The sequence below is a fragment of the Schistocerca nitens genome, chromosome 4 (genome assembly GCF_023898315.1).
Source record: "Schistocerca nitens isolate TAMUIC-IGC-003100 chromosome 4, iqSchNite1.1, whole genome shotgun sequence".
Lineage (NCBI taxonomy): Eukaryota > Metazoa > Arthropoda > Insecta > Orthoptera > Acrididae > Schistocerca > Schistocerca nitens.
Window position 1 is genome coordinate 110,099,109 of NC_064617.1, and position 26,131 is coordinate 110,125,239.

The window sequence follows — 26,131 nt, forward strand, 5'->3', positions numbered from 1 at the left end:
AGAATGGCAACATAATAGAAGGAATTGATCCATGATTGATGGTGCATGGTACCAATGTTCGAAAAAGCCGTGTACAAAGATGAGATTTTTCAAACAGTCATATTTTGGGTGCTGTTGATCACAAAAATTATGGATCAAGTGTTTTGGATAGCCCGTGACCTAGGGCCCTTCAGTATACCTATCAGAAGGAAGGACAGGGCCAAAATTTCAACAGTACACATTTTCTCCAGCCCAGGCAAACTGAGTAAACCAGTGGGTTCTATTGCATTAGGTGTGGTCTAGGGTGGGCCTAAGATGGCTTATAAAAGCACGATTTGTTCAGGGACAGTCCTGAGAAAACCTTGAAAAACTATGATTTTTAGGTATCAAATTGTGGGGATGTCCACCACTACAATTTCTATTCATGGAAAATCATTGAAATTTTTACTGTATATTCTTAAGATGGTGTTCACAGGAAAAAATTTCTTTTGATATCATTATTCATTATCAAGATCCAGATCTTCAGAGTTACTGTTGTTATGCACGTAATATCTGGTCTAAGGCATAAACGTAGTTCTAAGTGATGTAGTGAACACATGACAAGAGTTTTGGAGTAATCACAAGGGTTCTGCATTCCTCAAACTGTGTTTTAATCACTATTTTTCACCAATAAAACTTTGATGTTCTGTCTCTGTATAATGGGCACTTCTTACCTATACAGGCTGTTGTGACCTGGAAATTGTTCAATGGTGCCACCTGGCAGGTTAAGCACTTTATAAAAAATTATTTTGTCATACAAAATTCATTTTACTTGCAAATTAAACACTGATTCTTGGAATACTGTAGGTTTAGCCTAAAAATGTTGTGCATTTTTATATAAGGTAGTCTAAAGTGAAATTGTATTGGATGGAAGACAATTTTGTATTAACCTTATATTATGCCTATTTATTTGTTGTGTCAAAGTATATTTGTTGTGTCAAAGTATATAAACAAATTATCAAAACCTTAATTGACCTACAGAATTCATTTTATATAAGCAGCACACCCAGCAGTAATAGGGAAAAGAAGGGAGCCAGCTGCAACATGCTCCTGTTAGATCACAAAAAAAGTGAATATGCTCCTCCTTAAAAGACTCCAACTGAGAAGTCAGGATGTAGTTTCCTCAATCTTCATTCCTCCTTCCTCACCAAAAATTTTGGCCTGCAAACATATTTGCCATTTTTTGTGTTGAATGAGAGACAGTGACTGACAGTGAAAGAGAGAGGAGATGGTGCCAGTGGGAGTCAAAGAGAGAGGAGACAGTGATAGTGGGAGAGAGAATGACAGTGAAAGGAATGATAGACAGTGGGAGCCAAAGAGAGAGAAGATAGTGAGAGACAGTGGTAATAAAAGAGAAATAGTTATGGGTGGGGATAGTAACAGTGGTAACAAAAGACAGTGGTAAATGAAAAAGAAAGATAAGGGGGAGCATACATAGGCTTAGGTCTCAAATAGGATTTAGAATGTTCTGTGTTAAAAGAACGCAAATATGTTTGCATGGCAAAATTTGTGGTGGGGTAGGAGGAATAAGGATTGAGGCTGGTGATACCCCACTTTCCTGTCAGAATCTTTCAATGAGGAGCATAGTCATCTTTTTTGTGCTCCTGTGGGAGCAGTTTTCAGCTAATTCTTAATAATTCTTATGTAAGAATTAGTGTATGTCTCGCTAATGGCAGCCAAGATCTGGTGAATTCTAATGACTGATTAACTGTGATTGAATGCTTACAAAGGTTTGCAAGACAGTAAAGAATATAACTTAGAAACCCTCAGGTCTTGACTACATTAAGTGGTTATTTATTTATTTCAAATATTAGCCGGACAGTCAGATAATATTTTCCCAAAAAATTGCAGCTTCAGTGACTATACAACTGGCTGTTAAAATGTATTCTTTCTTGGATGGTGCTGAAATCATCATAGATCATTAGAAGGTCATATGTGACACCACTGTCACACAGTCTGTTCACATTATGTTGTAAGATCCCCTGGTTTGTTTGTTTCTCTTGCAAAGTACCTCTCTGATTCTGTTCTGTGTATGGCTTAGCAAAAAGGAAGACTGCCAAAAGATTTCTAGTTGGGATGTCATTTGAACTATCGGTTTTACTGCTCCATTTGATAGTTTCACTCTAATCACTTACTTTCTGTAACTACTGTAATATACAGAAAGCTTTTTCTGAACTACACATTTCTCACTGCAGGCAGCACCCCATGCAGGGAATACTCTCGTTCTTAGTTCTTTGGCAGTAATTCATCTATAAATGCTGTGTGAGGCTATGTCAGTGAGTAGGTGTAATTGATGTATGGTGAATGCGTGAGACATTCCATGGTTATTTCCATGGAATCATTTACCTCCAAATGATAGGTTGAGGACAGTAGGTATCTTCTCTGATTTGTCTAAAGTATTTGATTGTGTGGACCATTCTGTACTTTTCCATAAGTTGGATCATTATGGAATTAAGGGAAAAGTTCACCAGTGGTTTTGTTTGTAACTAGTAAATGGAAAGATTGCCAATAAACTGTGACAAAACACAGGTTATACAAATGGTGATACAAATGAAATTTGATTCTTGTAGGATGGTCACTAATTATAAAGCAAACATTTTAAAATCTTATGAATAAATATGAAAAGCTTTCTTGTATGACATTAATGACCTTCCTTAGAAATGTTATCTGCTCTCTTCAATATACAAATAATTTTTGTTGTTGCCCAAATGGAACTGAGGAAACTACTTTTCTTTGCTTATTAACAGTTAGCTTGAAAAGACCAACTTACATTTAGAATTCAGTATTTTTACTGAATTTTCTAGACTAAATTAGGTGCATCATTTAACAACTTCATTGTTATGTTATATATCTAATACCTGATTCAGCATTATCTGTATCAGTTAGAACTTATAATCCCCTGTGACATACTCTAGCTGACATACAGTCAAAACAGAAACCTGCAGATCCCATCATAAGCAAACAACTCTACCTCACTGTTCTTTTTTGTCATAATTAATAACAGATATCTTGTTAATTTCACTGTGCTGCTCACATTCAGTATGTTCATTGAATTCAGTCGACAGCTGCATCCTTTGTCAATAGGAAGGCCTGAGATTGCATCTGGATGTGGTACTTGCAGCTCCTACTTGATGTGCAGCATATAAAAAACTTGATAGTTAACATGTGTTGTAACTTAATATATTATTACATTTTCATGGAGTTTGCTTCATTTTTGCATAAAAGCGTAGTCCATGGCCAGTTTTAATTATTTGGGTGTTTAGCAGTGATGTAGTCATTTGTCTCTCTGTGTCACATTTAACTAATGGGTTGCATCTTCTTGACGATTTTCTGACTTTTCTCTTCACTACATTTTACTGTAGGCTTTTTTATTGGGAGGGGGGGGGGGTCTTTTGTAGTTCTTTCCTTATCCTTTTGAAGCTTTAGACTTATGAAAAGACTGCTGTATCATTTGAAAAATTGAAGCATTTGGTTTGTTTTGTTTTGTTTGGATGGGTATTAGCATAAATAGTAAAGAATATGGTGCAAACATGCTACCATGAGATAAGCTATTCTTTTAAGTTCTCAATCTGCTAGCTTCCCTTGAGGCTGCTAATTTTGTGTTTTGAAGTTTTATATGATACATCTTTCTCATTCCATGTAGTGTGCATAGAGAAGCAGCATGTGCTCCTCTGTATCATTTGGTGATGTAAGTTCAATGAAAATGACACTGACAGTGTTATTCTTCCCATTGGACACTTCCTTTCAATGTCAGCTTGCTGACTTTTATTGAATAGGTACTTTTTTTGCAGTGCATGTTGTTGCATCACCAAGAATAGTCTGACTCTCTCCTATACTTGATGTTCTTGTACCATATTTCATGCTATTCCACTCATCACATATCTTTCATGGCTGCTTTCACTTTCCTTTTTTGTTCATCTCTTACCTTAAGCTGTCCTTTTTTTCTTGCAACCCCCCCCCCCCCCCTCCCCAGTATTTTCCAAATTCTTTCATTTTCCACTATTAAATTTTCCAGCTTACTGTATAATCTTTTTTCTTGTTCTTCAGTCTTTATTTATTTCTTTTCTTTTTCAAAACTTCTCATGTATTCACTCACTTTATTATTTGCACTTACTGAACTTAATTTGTTTGTATCCTTAGTACTGAAGTAGTACTTTGTAGTAGTACTTTGATATTACATTGTTAATTAATATTTATGTCATCGGACTTCTTGTTGCACTGGCATTCTTTTCTGAAACTTGAATGATTGATTACTAGTAGCTTCTCTGTTATTTACTAGTACTTAATTCTCTCTCCCTCTCTCTCTCTCTCTCTCTCTCTCTCTCTCTCTCTCACACACACACACACACACACACACACACACACACCTACACGCCATTGTTTTTGTGTTAGTAAAGTGCATGCTACAACATACCTCAATGTGAGGGTGTGGGGAGAGAGATTAGAGCACTGCTGCCTTGTTCACATCTTGTGATTCTATATTTAGGTAATTAGTTCTGTTTATTGTGTACTAGCTAATTTATTTGTGCTTTAATTTAATCATGAAAGATTGTGTAATAAATGTGTTCTTCATATCATAGTGAAGCTTCCAAATGGCTTGAAAGTCTTTTGGGATGGAGCTACACGAGTCTATGTAGATGCACCCCCCAGTCTTCGTGGAAAAACAAAGGTAAGCATTGTTGCCTATTAGGAACTGCTATCTGAAATACTTTCTATAAATATAATTTTCTGGTGCTTCTGATTGTGAAGTGTGCGCTTGACACATAATTAGCAATGATTTCACTGGTGTAATAATTTTTGATTCATTCGTTGATTCAGTAGTTTTTAATTGATATCCAGTAAAAAAAATTGGAAAAACATTACTGATACATATCTTTTTCTGTATGAAATATTTGCAAATTGCTGCTGCACACAAAGGAACCTTGTCTTGTACACACTAGTAAGACACCTGTTTCAAAAAGGTCTCTTCTGATGCATACTTCTGCTTCTACATCCACATCTACAATTGCCTCCATACTCTGCAAACAACTGAGAAAGGTCTTGCAAAGGGTACTTCACATTGAACCATGTATTGTGGTTGCTTCCTGTTCTATTTGAGTGTGGAGCACGGGAAGAATGAACACTTAAATGCATCTGTGCACATGGCTGTTAATCTAATGTTGTAATACTTGAGCTTCTCCCAGCATGTAACATATTAAATATTCAGATAACTTATGGGGTATGCAGCTAGGCAATGTCTAAGGACCAACCACTAATATTTTGACAGATGAACACCTTGACATTTTGAAGGCACAAGTGAAATAAAAGATCACTGTGCATGGCAACTTAACTCCTTGCTGGATGGAATTACGTCAACCAGGAAACAAAAGTTGGCATATGCAGAAAGACAATACACACCCTAAACCTCTAGTTTCACTATCACCCATACCCTTTGTTGTTTGACCATGGAAAGTGCAGGATCTCAGGTAGAATTTAAGAAAAATCATCCATCTCTATTTATCAGGTCTTTTACAAATTTAATCTCAATAGCTTCCCTAATTACTCTATCAAAATAACTGGAAGTACATGCCAGACTTTCTGTGATGCTGTAGTCCATTGTGTTGTTGGCATCACAGATTTGCTTGGCTGTTACAACTGTGTATGATGCTTATAGTCTGTACAGCATTCCTCCATGGTCTTGATTTTCTGACCAGTTTACATTGTGCCACAACTTCTACATCTACACACATACTCTTCAAGCCACCATATGGTGCATGGTGGAGGGTACCTTATACCACTACTAGTCGTTTCCTTTCCTGTTCCACTCGCAAATAGAGCAAAGGAAGGAAGAGTGTCTATATGATTCCTTTCATCTGACCCAGTGTGGATCCCATACAGTCAAGCAGCATGCAAGAATGGGTCACACCAGTGTTCTATGTGTGGACTCCTTTACAGGTGAACCACACTTTCTTAAAATTTCCTCAGTTAACCGAAGTCAACCACGCATCTTTCCTACTACAATCCTTACATGTTCCCTCCATTTCATATAACTTTGCAACATTACACCTAAGTATTTAACTGATGTGACTGTGTCAAGCAGCATATTACTAATGCTGTACTTGAACATTACAGGATTTTTCTTCCTACTCATTTGCATTAACCTACATTTTTCTACATTTAGAGCTGCCTGTTGTTCATCACACCAACTAGAAATTTTGTCTAAGTCACCTTGTATCCTCCTAAAGTTACTCAATAATTGACACCTTCCTGCACACCACAGCATCATCTGCAAACAGCCACAGATTATTACTCACCCTGTCCATCGTATCATTGATGTATATAGAAGATAACAGCATCCTATCACACTTCGCTCGTGCATTCCTGATGATACCTTTGTCTCTGATGATCACTCACCATTGCGTACAATATACTGGGTTCTGTTACTTAAGAAGTCTCTGAGGCATATCTGGGTATCTACTCGATATGCTTGTATCTTTGTTAACAATCTGCAGTGGGGCACGAGATCAGTTGCTTCATGGGATATGTTAGACCTCTGCCTTGTGCAAACCTGGATCATTGTTTACAGTCCTGAAAATGGGACCTAATCTTAGATTATTGACAAAAAACTTTGTTTCTTCAAAATACAACCATTCCTATTGGGAATACAACCTGCATAAGGCAAGGAAGTTGTAGAATTAGATGCCAAATCACTATTCCTGTCACACATTTGATCCACAATTGGTAAGTTGGTGAAAGGTAACTTCAATATGGGCTAACTCATCTGAGGTAATAATGGGCTCTATGAACAAAGGCACAATGTACCCTCGGATGCTGAACCGTGTGGTGACAACCATCAGACTGAAGATACAAATCAGATTGAACTGGCTTCCTATAAACAACTCATGCCATTGTACAATCATCCTGTGATTGTTCCTCCTGACTAACAAAGTAAGAAAGGGAAGGCAACCATCCTTTTCCATCTCCGTAATAAAGCAAGTATTCAGATGAATTTTGTCTAAGTCACCTTGTATCCTCCTAAAGTTACTCAATAATTGACACCTTCCTGCACACCACAGCATCATCAGCAAACAGCCACAGATTATTACTCACCCTGTCCATCATATCATTGATGTATATAGAAGATAACAGCATCCTATCACACTTCGCTCGGGCATTCCTGATGATACCTTTGTCTCTGATGATCACTCACCATTGTGTACAATATACTGGGTTCTGTTACTTAAGAAGTCTCTGAGGCATATCTGGGTATCTACTCGATATGCTTGTATCTTTGTTAACAATCTGCAGTGGGGCACGAGATCAGTTGCTTCATGGGATATGTTAGACCTCTGCCTTGTGCAAACCTGGATCATTGTTTACAGTCCTGAAAATGGGACCTAATCTTAGATTATTGACAAAAAACTTTGTTTCTTCAAAATACAACCATTCCTATTGGGAATACAACCTGCATAAGGCAAGGAAGTTGTAGAATTAGATGCCAAATCACTATTCCTGTCACACATTTGATCCACAATTGGTAAGTTGGTGAAAGGTAACTTCAATATGGGCTAACTCATCTGAGGTAATAATGGGCTCTATGAACAACGGCACAATGTACCCTCGGATGCTGAACCGTGTGGTGACAACCATCAGACTGAAGATACAAATCAGATTGAACTGGCTTCCTATAAACAACTCATGCCATTGTACAATCATCCTGTGATTGTTCCTCCTGACTAACAAAGTAAGAAAGGGAAGGCAACCATCCTTTTCCATCTCCGTAATAAAGCAAGTATTCAGATGAATTGGATTGAAGTGTGCAATTATTGTTTAACCGCACCAAATATTGTCCGCACAGAAACATCTGCAGGCGTAGATACGTGTGTGTAAGAACATTGTGGCAGCTGTGGTAGTTATTCTCTCTTCGTGTTGCATCTCCAAAAATGTCCATTTAAAAATACAAGATCTTGTCACATCAGAAGACGGAAGTTAGGATGTAGCTCGATAGTAGAATGAAAACTTGCAACTTCTGCATACTATAACTTTCACTTAATCATACTGAGGGCACACAACTGCATACATCTTTCTTGCACCATCTCAAAAAGACCAACAGACCCTGAGATCGGTGAAAAAAAATGAGGTACATAAAATAATTTCATTTTAACCTTGAATTTTCTGTTAGCTTACTGAGATGATCAAACCTCCCTACCATATCTTTGCAGCATGGGGGTGGTGCGAGTATTTATTTATATGTGTAGGTCATTTAAAGAACCCACACAAACTGGTCATTGAATAAAACTACATTGAAATCAAAACATGTTGCATTTGTTTATTGAATGCGAAACCAAACTTCAATTAAATTTAATGAAGAGAAACCTAGTAAAATATTATAGTCAATCCAGTATAGTCACTCTGATTGCTATATGAAATGTGCTGAATTGCTAATGTGGTGTACATACTGATCTACTAATGGGATCAATAGAATAACAAGATAGTTTGCCATACTGTATGTCAGAGAACCTATGTTACTGACAGCATACCTCAGAGAAATTCGTTCGTTTTGAGTCCTTGGAAGGCAGTGTAATATAGGAGGGACAATGCAACATCTGACAAGAGTAAAACGGTGGAAGAGATGCCACAACCTGCCCGCAGCTCAGTCTGTGTTACACTGGATTACTTAGCAAGAACAGCGTCTGTGATATGTCAGGGGCCAGTTATCAAAATAGTGTGCAAAAAATGGAAACAACAACTCAACTGTACACCCAGGATATAATTATACTTATCCATCATAACTGTAGAATTGCTCTTAATCACTGATGAGATAACAGTATCAGGATCCAACCTGAGTGAATACAAAGTAGACCTCTCTGCTGCTGTAATATTACTCTTGTATGACTGTTCTTCTGTGAACATATGGCATACTTCTCTTCCAGCCTCCTGAGCAATGTCTGGAAGTAGTCTAAAAACAGCCTGTTTGACACAATTTATAAAATTAACAACTGGCAACAGTAGTATTGGCACATTTATACTATCCTTACCACTGTTTAAAAAGTGGTGGCAAGCTGAACTAATAAACATGATAGCATAATGTAGCATCTCTTCCAATGTTTTACTGTTGTCAGATGATTCTGAATGAACAGCACTTTCATTTTGCTCACTACCCTGGTCTTCCCAAATCTTTAAGTTGTCACCAAAGTTGTCATCACTTTCTAAAAGATGCCATTCTATTTCTGAATCAGACAAGTGCCTCCTTTTTGGCATTGTGAAAGGTTGTGAAATAATAACACTAAAAAAAATGCTAGTAGACTATCACTACAGGCATGAAGTGTGCTCATGAAACAAACTTTATAACTAGCCAAGAACACATTTGAGCAGTGAAAAGTAATATTATAATGACATTATTTCGTCACTGATTATTGATTGTTTTATTTTGTAATATTATAATAACATTATAAGGAATTGTAATGTCTTTAACATTTTTTGTACCCCTCATGTCAATATCCAAGCTCTAATTACTTTGTAACAAACTTGGTGGAAACTGCTGTCAAATGACTAACCTCGAGGTAATAGTTCCCCAATTGGAATCTTCTGGTCAGTGAACACTGAATGGCAGAACAGCACTGCTCTGTCATGCTGAAACCTTTGTGTTAATGCAGTTAGGCAGTTCAATACTGCTGGGAATAAAACCAATGAAACTTCAGAAATAATGTTGTTATGTTCTGAAAACTCTTGCATAAAATAGAGAAACAAATACTTACACTGTATGCTTGCACATCCCTGATTCTCTTTAATCAGTGGCACAATGTATCACAGATAATGTTCATTCACATTCAGTACACACATATTATGATGGCTGTAGCTCCTTGATTGATGGTGTGCTTATCATGAAATGAAATTAGTTTAGCAATACCCCTCTCACTGCACTGCGGTTCTCTTTGCCAGTGGTTAGAGCACCACAAAATGATAACAGAATACATTATTAAAGTCAATGGAAATGACTTCCTCTGAAATTTTCTTAACATCACTAAAAGTCTGACCTCTGTTCACATGGTTTTGAATTATGTAACATGCAACATGCTTTCTGGTGCGAATGGGAGTGCACTTCACATACCATATTAGGTGGAGCAGCCTTTCACTGAACTGCAAGCCTGCTCAGTCAAAGTTGCAACTGTATTGTAGAGATGTGTGGCATAGTTGTCGTTGATTGTGGACATTGACCTAATACTAACAGCATTCCTGTGAATGAACATCAGCAAGTGTTAAGCATTCACAACATACAATTTAGAGGAGTGGTTAGCCAAGTCTTTGTTAGCAACATGAAACTTGTTCTACTGAAAACATTAAGTATATATTCCAAATTGGATAGTCATTTTCATCTCCTCAATGAAGGTGAGGAAAGTGTATCACTCTGAATGTGGCTGGACACACTGGGAAGAGTAAGAAATGTTACGCTGTTACTAAAGTATTCGCTCTACAATGGTGCTATGTGGCACGGTCTCATGTTATGTTAATGTGGATTTGATGCTGAATAATTATGTCAGAACTCTACTAATTTCTGTGGCTTAGTGTAAAATGTATTAAGCTTGACAAAGCAATAGTCTACCCATTTCTGTCTGACATAAGGGACCAAAAAAGAAATTGTCAGGTGATAAATCACATGAATACAGGCAGTGAGACATTAATTCAATGTATTTTCCCTGTCAGATAATCAATTTCTTAACATTTTGTATGACACAATGTAGAACAATGCAACATTTTTGTTTGTTTTTCCTAGTTTCATCAATGACTTGTTATAAATAAATTGTTGTATAGTATTTAGCAATAACTGTTCTTCATTCTCTAAAACAATGTCTGACACATTCTCAATGCAACCAAAGAAATAAACAGTCATTTTTGTGGAAGTGCTTCAAAAACAAGTCAGTTTTGTTAGTTTTGTTTCAATTTTGAAACATCAGCTGTTCAGTTTTTGGCTTGTATTTATATGTCCAAGTTTCATCTCTGAGCATCTACATACACCATTGACACTAGCCTGTTTTTGAGCTTCTGTCAAACTGTGTAGTGTGGGTGAAGATCTCTTTCATGGATAACCGTCCTTGCAAAATTGAATTTGGGACTGTTGATATGCCTAGGATGCCTTTATCTCATGTCAAGTTACATGGGATGTGTCTTATATCATTTTGTGCAAGTTCTTTGGAACAACAATTGATTTCAGGTGACTACGTTGGACTACTGTAGATGAACTGTAAACAGTATTTTCTGAAGGTGATTGATTACCATTTTCTGAAGGTGATTGATTGCCAGAAGTTAAACAATGCAATTTGAAACATTGTTTTTGAGTTATGCCTTTACGAAAATTGTAAAAAATCATTCAGTGAAAACCTTCATGTAAAATTTCCATTTTTTCACCACACTTTTTCTTGAAACAGTCACTGTTAACAAACCACCAAACCATTTTCAGAACTACCATTGTTTAAACAATGATGAATGACAAGTTGAAAAACTATAGTCATGTGAGATCTCAGTGGTCGTTTCTAGAAACTTATATATAGTTGGCTTCTTCATACATACATAACAGTAGTATAGACAATTCAATAAATACAGCTACAGTTTTAAAAACTATGTATGGTAAAATGAGTTGTCCGATTTTGACAGATTTGTTTTCCATTTTTTCAGTGGCATTGACAAAACGTTCTAAGGCCTCTCACTGTCTTTAAATTTACAGTTTCTGATAGCCTCTGTCTTGAAATATCAGAATTTGCTCTAGTTTTAAATAGAGGACAAAGACATAAATATAGAGATGCACAATTTTATGGTACTCCTGTAATTGAAAAAATGGAATAAATGTTCAATAGTACCAGCCGTACTTATTATAAGAACAATCTCTCTCTCTCTCTCTCTCTCTCTCTCTTTCTCTTTCTTTCCATGTGAGATAGGAGACCCATGAGGTCTTTTTGTAGATTCTTCTTAATTAAGTTCTGAATGTATATAAGCTCCTAGAAAATTGAAACATCCAATTGCTTTATTCTTAGAGAAACATTACACAAGCCGTTTGAATTTCGTATCAATTGCAAAGGAGTTGACTAGCCGAAAAACAATTCAATGCATTATCTTATAAAGAGCTAAGGCATTGTAGTGTGAAGTAAGCAAGGTTTCACTGTCAGCAACAATTAATGATTGACTCTAATTACACAACAGGGCTGATCATTGATAGCCACAATGAAAAAGAAGGGCCTGAGGAGATTGCAGTTAAGAATGAGTAATAATTTCTTCTGAGGGAGAGTGTCTGTTTCTGACTAGGACAAATTGTCTTTTATTATTCAAATAGGAAGACATTTGTATTACTAAACTGCTAAAAACACTGAGACCCAGTTCCAGGGTGCCTATCTAATGGTTTCAGGGGGAACAAGGATTTGACTTTCAGTATCTCATATAATTATTGGCTGAATCTAAAAATTTAAAATGTTGTTGTTATACACTCATTAAATGGCATAATCTAATATTTGAGTCTTAACACAATAAGTCAATTATTAATGTTAAAAGCTGTGTATATTTCTTGGGACAGTGTAACTGACAGTGCGCATATTACCACGACTATATTCATCCCGTATTTGAGAATGAGAGCACTTAACTACTACAAACAAACTTAATACATGATTTCAAACTTTCTTGAATGTTTTCCTTTCTGACACTCCCCCCACCCACCTACACACACACACACACACACACACACACACACACACACACACACACACACACAGTAATGAAAAGAAACAGTTTATTGCTTGCTACATTTTTGCTCTTGTGTAGTGAACCTTCAACAACAAGCATGGTGTTTTAATTTATTATGCATTTGCTACTAATTCTATTCACACCACATTTTTCAGACAGTATCCATATATACTACTGAAAGTTCCTGCAAAATTATATAACTGTGTGACATGCAGTTCAGGAGATACAATGACATAAACACTGAGGTGCACGACACTCTAACTTTTCTTAAAACTGAGTGCAGATCACCCAGATATGCTGTAACACTTCAGTTTTAACTTATTTCTAGAGTAATGAGATGTTTGAAGCTGTTTTATATGTGAGAATTTTATTCTGTAAAGAACTGAGTATGGTATTACTGGGTATATCTAATTTGTGTTTCTCTTCACTGTTAAATTCCAGTTTCGTTTGTAAGACATAACAGGGAATTCAGTCAACTGCTTTACTCAGATCACACAACACGAGTGGTATCTTTGTATTTTCAAAAGCTCAGAATTTTTCACAAGCCCCATCTCTTAACCAGTTTCCACCTCCTTCTGTTCTGCAACAAGGGCTTATACTTCAGGGTCTTTTGGCATCTCATGTACGTTTTTGCGATAGTTTCCACACGATACACATTTTTCTTAGCTTTTTAATGTTGGTCAAAGTATCTTGCAGTGGAAACACCATCTCCATTGTGCTTGTTTGTTCGGAGCACTTCACACAGATTTTTTTTTAACCTGCAAAATTTTGCTTTACGGTGTTTTATTTGATTTTATGTGACCTGAATAACACTTGTGATTCTTCAAACAATGGAAAATCCAGGATGTAATGCAACAATATTAGAGATAAAGATTCACACAGTGATAGCTTTCGGCCATTAAGGCCTTTGTCAACAATAGAAACACACACACACACACACACACACACACACACACACACACAAACACTTACACAAACACAACTTGCACACACGTCTGCAGTGTCAGATGAATGAAATCACAGTTCAATTGTCTGAGACTGCAGATGTGTGTGCAAGTTGCGTTTACGTGTGTGTGTGTGTGCCTGTGTGTATGTGTGTCTACTGCTGACAAAGGCTTTAATGGCCAAAAGCTATAATTGGCTATAATTGTGTGAATCTCTTTGTTATGCCTATCGCGACTCAGCATCTCTGCTAAATGGTGAGTAGCAACTTTCCTTCTCTAATATTGTTACTTGTGACTCTTCTAATTATTTTTTTTTTATGGACTCAGAGAAGTAACTAGTATAGTTTATGATATGTAACTTTTGATAAAAATTAATAAGTACAATCAAGTCCTCTGATTGATGTTACAAATTTAGGTTCTACTCACATGGATCTCCCATAGAGACAAAGACAAATAAAAACTGAAACTCTTTTTTTGATTGCCTATTGAACAATACAAAATGCACTCATTTAAACACAATCAATAAATCAGTAAAATAATCTTGGCTCTGACAAGCAAAGTCATCCTAAGCTTGATTGAAACAAGTCCACAAGGAACATCTGTGTGTGAGTCTGTAATGCAGAACCAAGAATTGTCAATGCATCCTGTGGTAACTGAAGGTCCATTAATGTAAGCTAGTCCAGTGTACATATGCACAGACAAGATTCAGTAGCCAACACAAAGTTCACACATAGAAGTGCTTGAGAGAAACTGCATCTCATGAGGTTCACCTATGTTATCCACTTCCTGGAGGGTGCTCTTGCTAGCAGTGCTCCCTGTGACTCTCTTAGCACCCGCTGTGGCTGTGGCATTTGCCACTCTGTCATTGCTGACAATATTAGTTTGATCTCTATGTGTTCTGGTGGGTATTTTGATAATCATTCAGTTCAGGATATGAAAGAAATCTACGACATTATAAGATGTTGGAAATTTGTAAGACAAACCACTGTAAACAATTTCAAATTTTTGTTTATACCTTGAGTTTGTAAGTAGGTGTTCTTTCGTATAATTGCTGGATTCCAGTTTTGGTTTGAAAGATTTTTTTTACCAAATTAAACATCATTATTGAAGACTGATTGTATATCTTTTATTATTTTCAATAGGGATTGTGTGGTACCTTCAACTCAAACCAGAAAGATGACTTCCTGACACCTGAGGGAGACACAGAGCAGACAGTTGCAGCATTTGCCAATAAATGGAAGACTCAAGGAGAGTGCGCAGATGAACCTGAGAAAACATCATCTCATCCCTGTGACACTAATATTCAGAACAAAGAAGCAGCCATTCGCCTTTGTAGCAAGTTGCATGGAACAATTTTTACTGGTAATACTTCTTTAATTTATGATTTTGTTATAAATAGTAACATCTGAAACCTGTGCCAGTTAATTTTTCTCTTGTTTCACACTGTTAACTAGAGTTCTAGAGCTGATTGTTGTTTTTCAGACTGCCATTACACAGTGGATCCCCAGCCATTCTATGAAGACTGCCTGTATGATGTCTGTTCATGTCAGCTTGATGTGAACCAATGTCTGTGCCCCATACTTGCAGCATACGCCAAAGAATGTAGCCGCAACCATGTACCTATTGATTGGAGACATTCTGTTAGAGAGTGTGGTAAGCTAATATCCATTAATTTCCCTTACGTCATCTTTGTTTCTGACTTTATTTTTTTGATAATACACTCCTAGAAATTGAAATAAGAACACCGTGAATTCATTGTCCCAGGAAGGGGAAACTTTATTGACACATTCCTGGGGTCAGATACATCACATGATCACACTGACAGAACCACAGGCACACAGACACAGGCAACAGAGCATGCACAATGTCGGCACTAGTACAGTGTATATCCACCTTTCGCAGCAATGCAGGCTGCTATTCTCCCATGGAGACGATCGTAGAGATGCTGGATGTAGTCCTGTGGAACGGCTTGCCATGCCATTTCCACCTGGCGCCTCAGTTGGACCAGCGTTCGTGCTGGACGTGCAGACCGCGTGAGACGACGCTTCATCCAGTCCCAAACATGCTCAATGGGGGACAGATCCGGAGATCTTGCTGGCCAGGGTAGTTGACTTACACCTTCTAGAGCACGTTGGGTGGCACGGGATACATGCGGACGTGCATTGTCCTGTTGGAACAGCAAGTTCCCTTGCCGGTCTAGGAATGGTAGAACGATGGGTTCGATGACGGTTTGGATGTACCGTGCACTATTCAGTGTCCCCTCGACGATCACCAGTGGTGTACGGCCAGTGTAGGAGATCGCTCCCCACACCATGATGCCGGGTGTTGGCCCTGTGTGCCTCGGTCGTATGCAGTCCTGATTGTGGCGCTCACCTGCACGGCGCCAAACACGCATACGACCATCATTGGCACCAAGGCAGAAGCGACTCTCATCGCTGAAGACGACACGTCTCCATTTGTCCCTCCATTCACGCCTGTCGCGACACCACTGGAGGCGGGCTGCACGATGTTGGGGCGTGAGCGGAAGACGGCCTAACGGTGTGCGGGACCGTAGCCCAGCTTCATGGATACGGTTGCGAATGGTCCTCGCCGATACCCCAGGAGCAACAGTGTCCCTAATTTGCTGGGAAGTGGCGGTGCGGTCCCCTACGGCACTGCGTAGGATCCTACGGTCTTGGCGTGCATCCGTGCGTCGCTGCGGTCCGGTCCCAGGTCGACGGGCACGTGCACCTTCCACCGACCACTGGCGACAACATCGATGTACTGTGGAGACCTCACGCCCCACGTGTTGAGCAATTCGGCGGTATGTCCACCCGGCCTCCCGGATGCCCACTATACGCCCTCGCTCAAAGTCCGTCAACTGCACATACGGTTCACGTCCACGCTGTCGCGGCATGCTACCAGTGTTAAAGACTGCGATGGAGCTCCGTATGCCACGGCAAACTGGCTGACACTGACGGCGGCGGTGCACAAATGCTGCGCAGCTAGCGCCATTCGACGGCCAACACCGCGGTTCCTGGTGTGTCCGCTGTGCCGTGCGTGTGATCATTGCTTGTACAGCCCTCTCGCAGTGTCCGGAGCAAGTATGGTGGGTCTGACACACCGGTGTCAATGTGTTCTTTTTTCCATTTCCAGGAGTGTATCTTTCATAATAATAATAATGAATTTCCTGACAACAAATCCTAGTCTTTTCTCCCTGTTATTATGGTTCTAGGATGAACCATCTCCACAATGTCCCCTGACACGTTCTGACATGATAGTTGTGATCTACTTACGTTATTTTTATAGTATTTTTCATAGATATTGATGTTTGAAGAAATACCAGAAATTTTGAGCATCAGTGCTAAGTTCCACGCAATCTGATCATCATAAACTACACAAACAGAACACATCCCTCTAAATATAACAAACATAGTAATGGATATCAAACAATAGTCTCTATGCAAAATACTCATTTTCTTCACATGAAAGTTGCTAAAGAGTGTGAATGAGATATCCTTTCAAGTTAGGGAACTACATTACTTCTTGGGCTCTGACTCAGGATTCAACACCTACAGCTCCAACACTTACCCACATAGCATTTGTCTTAATAGAGCCGTCTACAATATAACTATACATTCGTATGTAATTTGTGTTTTAAGAACGTTTTTAAAGGAGATTGCACAATGGTAACTTAACGATACAGTTTTTAATTACAAAGTTGAGGAAGACAAGAGGCACATCAGTCAGAAAACTCCGTACACTACAATGAAGATAATGTTGTATGTTGATGAACTGCTGGAGGAGGTGGAACTATTGTGCATGGAATAATGGATGCCATCATTCCTAACGTGGCTAAAGTGTACCTGGCTTGTTCTGCATTAAAATGCTTTTGTCGAGATGCTTCTTGCAGAAATCATTCACAGCAGCTAGTTCACTGTCCATCCAATCCCATTGGTTCTCGTTGTTTTCTTCATGCATTTTTGGCCTAAGTATTTCTGGAAGTCAGAACTATTGAATGACTAGAGTCAAATTTGAGACAAATAACAGGAAAACAAAGAACTAAGGTTTAACACCACTTACATAAAAGGAAGTCATTTTTAGCTGTCAATCAGAGTGTCGACTACTATACCTGCAGAACTTTTACACATGCCAGAACATCTCTTAAAATACAAAGAATTTGAGAGAATATATTTTGAGGGCCACAGACTATACTTTATAAAAAGAGGAAAAGTGGCTACATGAACAAAAACAGAGAAAATTTTCAATTCACAGATGCTGAGTAATGTATCAAACATTAAAAGATTTCACTGCAGGAGTAAAAGTCCAAATCTCGAGAAATCAAATGCTATATTCCACAAAGTTTTTCACAGGGTTTACATCTCCTTTTTTTATGTGCAAGGATGACCTATTCAGTTGTTAACAACCGTTCTTAAAAGTGTATTTTTTGATGCTGACACAAATACACTATGATGCCTCCTAACTCAATCATACAATCAAGACAGTAGGTGGTTATGACTGAATGTGTTTCACAGGTATCACTTATCACTTTCACTTTTAAACTTACAGACAGCCATACTGTTTCTGATTTAAAAAAAAAAAAAAAGAAGATTAACAGGTTCCATACCCTTCATGTTTTCTATTGTTGCCTTCATCACAGTTATGCACCTCTTGTCCTGTGGTCTGAGTGACCCACCATTCCTCTTTAATTTTCCCCAACCTAGCCCTCACTACTCCCCATGGATGAAACTACTAGTTCTGAGAGCTAGGATAGAGGCACATACACTAATGCTTGTAAAAGTTGCAACACACAGAAGTAATGTTCTGAAACACTCCAGAATCAGAATCTGTGTAGAACAGTGGATTGACACTGCAGAGAGATGGCATATATGTACACCCAGCAGTGCCCTCATTTTTGTGTCCAGATGGTCAGTGGTACACCATGCTCAGTCAGTGAAAAGCTGTCAAACAAAGTGCAAGCAAGTGCAGGTATGCCCTATCAACATCACAAAGTGCAATACCAGCATGTGAGTGAGTTCAAATGGGGAAGAATGATTAGTCTCTAGGAAACAGGTTTGTCGTACTGTGACATTGCAGCACATACAAGGTACACTGCCATGATAATGATGTGTGTATGTGGAACTAGTGAATAGGAGAAAGTACACTATGAGTGGGTACTGGACTACACAATGTGACCATAACATGGGACATCCATCATGTTGTTGGCATGACACAGCCATCAGAACAGCTTTATCAACAGTGTTGGTTCAGTGTTGGAGAACTGTAATAGTTGTGGACATGTGTGTGTTGGCTGTTTGCTGTTGTCTGGTGTGGGGTGGACTGGTGAAATGAAAAACATTGTATCACCTTCCACTGATCAGAAGCCAACATTGCATCAGACTGCAATGAGTCCCACTTCAATGTGTCCTACAGTTGACTGAGTCTACAGAAACAGTTTAGCATAATTACTTATGTGAGTTACATGTATGCTCATTTATTCCACTTGCCTGGACATTGTCCTTGATGGGGTGCATGCAATATGAGATATGCATAAATAAGTTAATATCATGTGGAGTTTCAAAGTAGACAAACCATATATTGTGACATGGTTTGAGTTACATTTTATGTTTACATATTTTTATTTCCTTCTTATCATTATTACTTACTAAATAAGTTGACCTTGTAGCAACTCAACAGACAACTTCTATCTGCAGGTGTGCGATGTCCCCTCGGCCAACAGTATAAATTTTGTGGTAATCCTTGTGTTCGATCCTGCTTTGACTTGGCACAGTCACTTGCTGATTGTGGCCCACGAGACTGTGTTGAGGGCTGCAACTGTCCTGAAGGAGAGACTTTGGGTCCGGGTGGTACCTGCATTCCTATTGCACAGTGTCCATGCCTCAGTGGCTCCACTGAGGTTCTTGCTGGTAGTTCTGAAGTCAGAATCAATGATCAAGGTGGCTATGAATTCTGGTAAGTGCCAATGCTAAATGTTGTATTTGTTAACATTAACTCTGATGTTTAACAATTTCATGACTGTAATTGTAGGTAAAACTATCCACAATCTGAGAGTTGGTTTCAACACTATAATGTGTTATTAGGTATGATCCTATGGGAGGTTGTACATCTTTGGCTTTGTTACCTTTGAACAGACTTACCCAGCCAGTTATATGGGGACCTATAATTTAATGTGCACTCTAAACCATAGCACAAGTCAGCATTTTTCTCATTAACTACATTCGGGAAAACAAATGTAGGTGTGACTATGGATTTAACCTCACATCTTCCGATTTGTGACCTGACACTTAGTGAGCCAAACTTAACTGATTTCTGTTAACCATTAAAATTATTTAATGATGATTCAGAACAAACCATCGGTCACCCCCTAAGACAAACAGCTAATCCAAGTGTACAGCTGGGGAAGGATGGGTACATATCAGCACCAACCAGTGAGCTTTCCAACTGTTATTCTTATTCACAAGAGAAAGGAAGTCTTTGCACTTGTAAATACTTACATACTCTATTCTAATTTGTAAAATCAGCCAAGCAGCTTTCAGATGAAAAAATAAAAAATAAAAAATAATAAATAAATAAATAAACTGTTTTAATGCCAGAACAGGGTCTCTGATTTCCTCAGCTGTTTTGGCAAATTGATGGAACTTATACTGAAACATCAGTTCACAGATCAATGATTTATTTTAATATTCAGTGGATGTGTTCCTTTAGAGGTGGCAAAACATATAGAAGCTTAATGATTAGATGGGGTTATGAAAAAGGTAACATAAAAATGTTTTGGGTTTGGAGGTGTAAGTAACTGTCACTAACTGTATAAAATCAATATTTCTGCCACAATTTCCATGACCTTCATCTAGCCCAACTAATGGAGAACACTGATTCCTCAATTATTTTTTGAATGGTTGTATCATTCAAAAAAATTCTTAGCAACTGTGAAGCCAGATCAAAAGAAAGTCATAAAAAAAACAAAAAAAAAACACACATAGCTCCATTAGTAGACACAGAGGAAGATAACGACAACTGTGGCAAAAATGTCAGTTTTATCCATTCAGTGACAATTATGTTATGTGGCATAGCTCTATGACTGGAGAAATTTTATGTCTACCGACTCCACCTGTGGAAGTCTATGCACATACATTATGAGGAAGTTGTAACTAAAAATGTTACTTTTCACTGTAATTTGGAAAAATTTCTAGGGGGCTACAGTCACCAGGAAAGCAATGAAGTGAGGATATTTGGGATTTCTCTCACTGTGCACAAGGACACAAAATGCCTTGTGAACAATAAGACATATAAATGTCGTGTGGCTAGGGCCTCCCGTCGGGTAGACCGTTCGCCTGGTGCAGGTCTTTCGATTTGACGCCACTTCGGCGACCTGCACGTCGATGGGGATGAAATGATGATGATTAGGACAACACAACACCCAGTCCCTGAGCGGAGAAAATTTCCGACCCAGCCGGGAATCGAACCCGGGCCCTTAGGATTGACAATCTGTCACGCTGACCACTCAGCTACCGGGGCGGACAACAATAAGACAAGTTCTGTTTTACACTGCTAATAACATTTGGTAGTCAGACATCTACCACTTTCATAAACTCCACAAGCATGTCTATTCCATCTTCAGATATGCCTCATGAATGTGACACTTTGTATGAACTCACAAGAAGTAGTGCAACAGAGTCAAATCTAATGAATGTGTGTGATGTGCTGATGGGCTGCCACCCACCTTAGCTTGAATTGTTCATTCTGGTGACTGGTCAGCAGGTGCAAAATGAGGTGGTGCAGTGTGTTGAAATGACAGGTCATGCTGAATATTTATGGCAGATCAAGTGGGAACACCAGCTGCTGGCAAATATGGTTCACTGCACTCTCCAGGTAAGGTGAGACATTATCGGATCACATGATCATCCAGAAACATTGCCATCCACTGACTCTTTATCATTCCTGAAAGGCATAAGTACACTTAGCAGGCAGATACTTCCCAACTTAAATATACCTTTTAACATTATTTTAAAGTGCCTTTCCTGGCTGATTTTCATTCATATATGAAGGGAATGTACATTTAAAAATGGGATTCCTCCATCCATTCTTGCAGAAACTGTGGGTAGAACTGGACTTGTGGTACAAATAGTGTTGTGGTCTACAGTTTCTTTGTCTGCTAATTGTGATCCATGGGGAGTTTTTGTGCTAAAGCTTGACTACTCATCAACGTCTCATTTTCAACTATGTAGCATACAGGTGCTCCAAAACTGACAGTTTGCTGCCACTTTGGACCACCACAGTTGATCTTGGTGGTGATTAATATGTCCATTTACTGGATTGTTTTGAAGATAAAACCACTTCAGCTGTAACTACTTTGTTTATAAGTGTGACTGGTTTTGCAGAATTTTAGCTGCATCATTAGGTGCAATTAAATCAAGTCATGTTCTGATCAAAAAAGAGAATTGGATGACCCAGCATTCACTGTCAGTAATTTTTCACTATGCAGTGGACATGTAGAGTATAGAATGCTCCTGTCATATGCTCGTGTGATACCAGTACCTGGTGAGTTAACAGGACCCCATAAATTAGAAAAAGTGTTAAAAAAGCAGCTGAATATGATCATCTATGGCTTTATGTAAAATTAAGCAACAGCAATCCCTCATTTACCACTGCGAGCACATGCACTGGATCTGTACTAACAGGCATTGTGTCAAGACAGAAATCTTCATTTGCTGTCTGTTGACACACATCCAGTGCATGCACTTGCAGTGGTAAATGAGGGACTGGCACTGCTTAATTTTACATAATACCATAGATGATTATATATGGCCGATTTTTGAACACTTTTTTGGTATATGGGGTCCTGTTAGCTCACCAGGTCACTGGTACTCCTGATACTATGGTAGTGTTCTACATTGTTTTATGATATTTTATAATTGAAATTAGCTATCATACTGACAAACTGCTAACTAAGAACACTGTGTCATCCCATTTTCTTTTTTTATTGCAATATGACTTGTTTTAATTGCACCTGATGCAGCTAAAATGCTGCAAAACTGCTCAAGCTTATGAATAAATTACTTGCAGCTGAAACAGTTTTATCTTCAAAATTATATATCCAGGCTGTGGCTGCACTGAATATAAAGTCTTCTGCATTTACTGGATGAACTGACAGATACTGCCAAAGAAGATGGCCAATGATGTCTGTTGTTGTGGCCCAATACATTTTGCTTTGCTGAACACTAATACCATTCTCCAACATATTCCACAAAAGTGTAGTTAGTCATATTCAACAGCACAGGTTTGCTTTTTGTATTATAGTTCCATATAACCATTGGATTGGTCATACTGGACATGATGTAGTGTTCAGCTTTTGGCCCTCTATATCTCCAGACCTGACACCCATGGATTTCCTTTTATGGGATTACATGAAAGACCTTGTGTGTTTGCCTCCAATGCCTTAAAATACACATTTCTAATGCATTCACTTCCGTTACTCCAAATATGCTCCAGAATATATGTTATGAAATGAATTATTGCTTAGATGTTGTTCTTGTGACCAATGGGAGTCATATAGAACACTTAAAAGCATGTTAAAATACAGAACATGCTTTTACATTGTCTTTAATTCACATCGATGTAGAACTAAGCATTACGTAATTACAGATGTTTATAGATATTATATTCATTTTGAATTGTCATGTGAATCGTGGACTCCTTGCTAGTGATAATATATATTTTGACATCTATTGTTTGATGTTGTTAAACAAAATTCTCCTTCTCATCCAATTTCTAACTGGGCATCCTAAATGGATATTTAAAACTAAAAACTTGTTTCCATGCAGATGTTTTTTCTTCCTTAAAAAAAGGAAGAAGAATCATCACATGTACTGTTTACAGTTTTCCACTTCTCTCTCTGTCACAACATATTCACGCAAATGGACCTTATATTATGCATAGTAGAAACTCATGTGAAGTAATGTGGAATATTTTTAGCTATTTTTCAAACTGTGGTTCTAGACAAATTCTATTGTTGCATTTCTGCTGATAGCTTGAAGGAGATGTTTATAGCTAAATACAGAAGCCCTTTTTGTTTTATATAAACTGTTTGGAATTCTTGTCTTTTGGCATGGATTACAATAATCTAAAATACATTTATTTTGGGAGCTGCTAACCTCATGAAAGTGTCTACTAGGTGTTCCTACACTACCTTTAGAAAGTCTTATAATATGTAGAGGCCACTGGGCAGTTAATAGTTTGAATGAGAACCTATGCATACACAACCACGACAAATGTGTAAATCAGTGTGTTCCACTCCGCCATGTTTCTCATATGAAAGACTGGTAGTTATTTTGTTGTAACCTTGGTAATAAATCTGCCATCAACTAACGTAAGTGATAACAGTGCTCTATGGTAACCTTTTCTTGTAGCAATACAACACGATATGGAAAATCAATTGAAGAGAAGATGTAGTGTATATGTAATGCATTAGTGTGATACTTTAGGTTATACTTTGGCACTAAATCTGCATCTGTACCCTGCAGACCACAGTGAAGTGGATGGCAGAGGGTACTCCCAGTGGAACCAGTTATTAATGCTTATTCCCCTTTTATTTGTGTATTGCGCATGGGAAGACTGATTGCTTGAATGGCTCTATAATTAGTTTAATCTTGTTTTTGTGGTCCCTATGGGAGTGACAAGTAGGGGGCTGTACTATATTCATAGATTCACTTAAAGCAGATTCTTGAAACTTTGTAAGTAGGCCTTCGTGGGATTGTTTGTGTTTATCATCAAGCATCTGCATTATCTGCCAGTCCAGATATTTCAGCATCCCTGTGATGACTTTCCATGTGTTAAAAATCCTGTGACCATTTGTGCTGCCTTTCTTTGTAGATGTTCAGTATCCTATGTTGGTCCTATTTTGTACAAGTGCTGCACACTTGAACAATATTCTAGGGTGTATCACACAAGTGTGCACTGGAACTGCATTAATTAGTTATTTCTCAAATATACTATCAGAGTCACACAAAATTACTTTGATGTTTCATCAAACATATATGGGAATGTTGATCTCAAGTTTCTTCCCTGTAATATGGAAATCACACATCTGCAGACATAGGTTCCTACTGAAATGATTACTACCCCATGTCCTCTAAATATCTCAGGAGTTTGTGAGAAAGGTTTAGCATCATAAAGCATGTCCCATCAGATATTCCTTACTAAATTTATTCTATCACAAAATGAGCTTGTATTTCTTGTTAGCATAATACATGTTCCAAAATTTTGATTAAGTAAGCCCTTGAATGATATGTAATGCCTTTCAGCTCTTTCTCCACCCATCTCCCTACTCTATGGCTCCTACCCCTGTGATCATCCCTGCTGCAAGACCTGCCCTATGCACCCTTCTACCAGCATTTATACCAGCCCTGTAACTGACAAAACATATACTTTCAAAGGGAGAGCCACCTGTGGAATGACACATGTCGTATACCAACTGTTGTGTAAACACTGCCACCGATGACTGGGTGGTGGTAGAGGTTGTATACGGGCAACACACAATATCGTGTTAGGGAGCATGCTCTACAACATGACAGTCATGACCTTGGTGCATGGTTCACCACATGTGCCATCCAAATTCTTACTCCATGCTCCAGTTTCTCAGAACTCCACAGGTTGGAACTGGCACTACAACATCTTCCAACTCATCTGGCCTTAATTTGCGTTAATTTCTTTGGTCTCAGTATTTCTTCATAGTAACTATTCCTTTCTTCACACCCTTTTAGTTTTCTACATCTTTTGTTTACTAACTTGTCTGTTTTTCGCCACCCCCTGTCACCTTTATCACATACAATGCACTTAACTGTTTGCTCTTATTACTAAGTGCACAATGTTTTAACAGTAATCTCTTGTCATGCATATTACCGTATCTTCCACCTTTTCAAATCTCACCCACTGTAGTCCTACAATCAGTTTTTCCTTCTCATCCTGTCTGGTAGGTCTTCCCTGAACCGGGGTCCTGGATGACTTTCCCAAACTCTACCTCTTTTCCTAAACCTCAGCAGTCATTTTCCTTCTCCCTTTTCCTTCGCCTTCAACCCTTCTGCCAGGAGGAGGGGCCACTGACTCTGAAAGTTAGCAACCTACCACCACTTGGTCAGTAGATTTTTTTGTTTTTAATCTATCCAGTTACTATGGACCACAAAATGTAGCATCTGTTTTTGGCAAAATTCACATCTACTTTCTCTGTAAATGATTAGATTCACAAATTTAAATGGTTATCACACTACATGAGTGAAGACAAACAAATTATTAGTTCTTTGAAATTGACTGTAAAAAAAAGTGCTGATTGGGAACTTCTTGACCAGAATGTTTGCTTTTTCAAAAATTTTTACATCTTTTTCTTCTGAAATTGGCCTTTATTTTCTTCGTTTGGCTGTATTTAAACTATCAAAAATGATTGTTCTGTTGAAAAACAGCAGCATTTT

At 38.2% G+C, this 26,131-nt stretch overlaps 1 protein-coding gene across 1 annotated transcript in view; it reads left to right on the forward strand.

Annotated features, from left to right (window-relative positions):
- LOC126251888 (hemocytin) overlaps positions 1–26,131 on the forward strand; it is a 541,167-nt gene that overhangs the window by 152,591 nt on the left and 362,445 nt on the right. The window contains exons 18-21 of the mRNA XM_049952591.1: positions 4,599–4,687; positions 14,813–15,032; positions 15,153–15,323; positions 19,364–19,622. Of these exons, the coding sequence (XP_049808548.1) occupies positions 4,599–4,687; positions 14,813–15,032; positions 15,153–15,323; positions 19,364–19,622 (739 nt within the window). The remainder of the gene's footprint in view (positions 1–4,598; positions 4,688–14,812; positions 15,033–15,152; positions 15,324–19,363; positions 19,623–26,131) is intronic.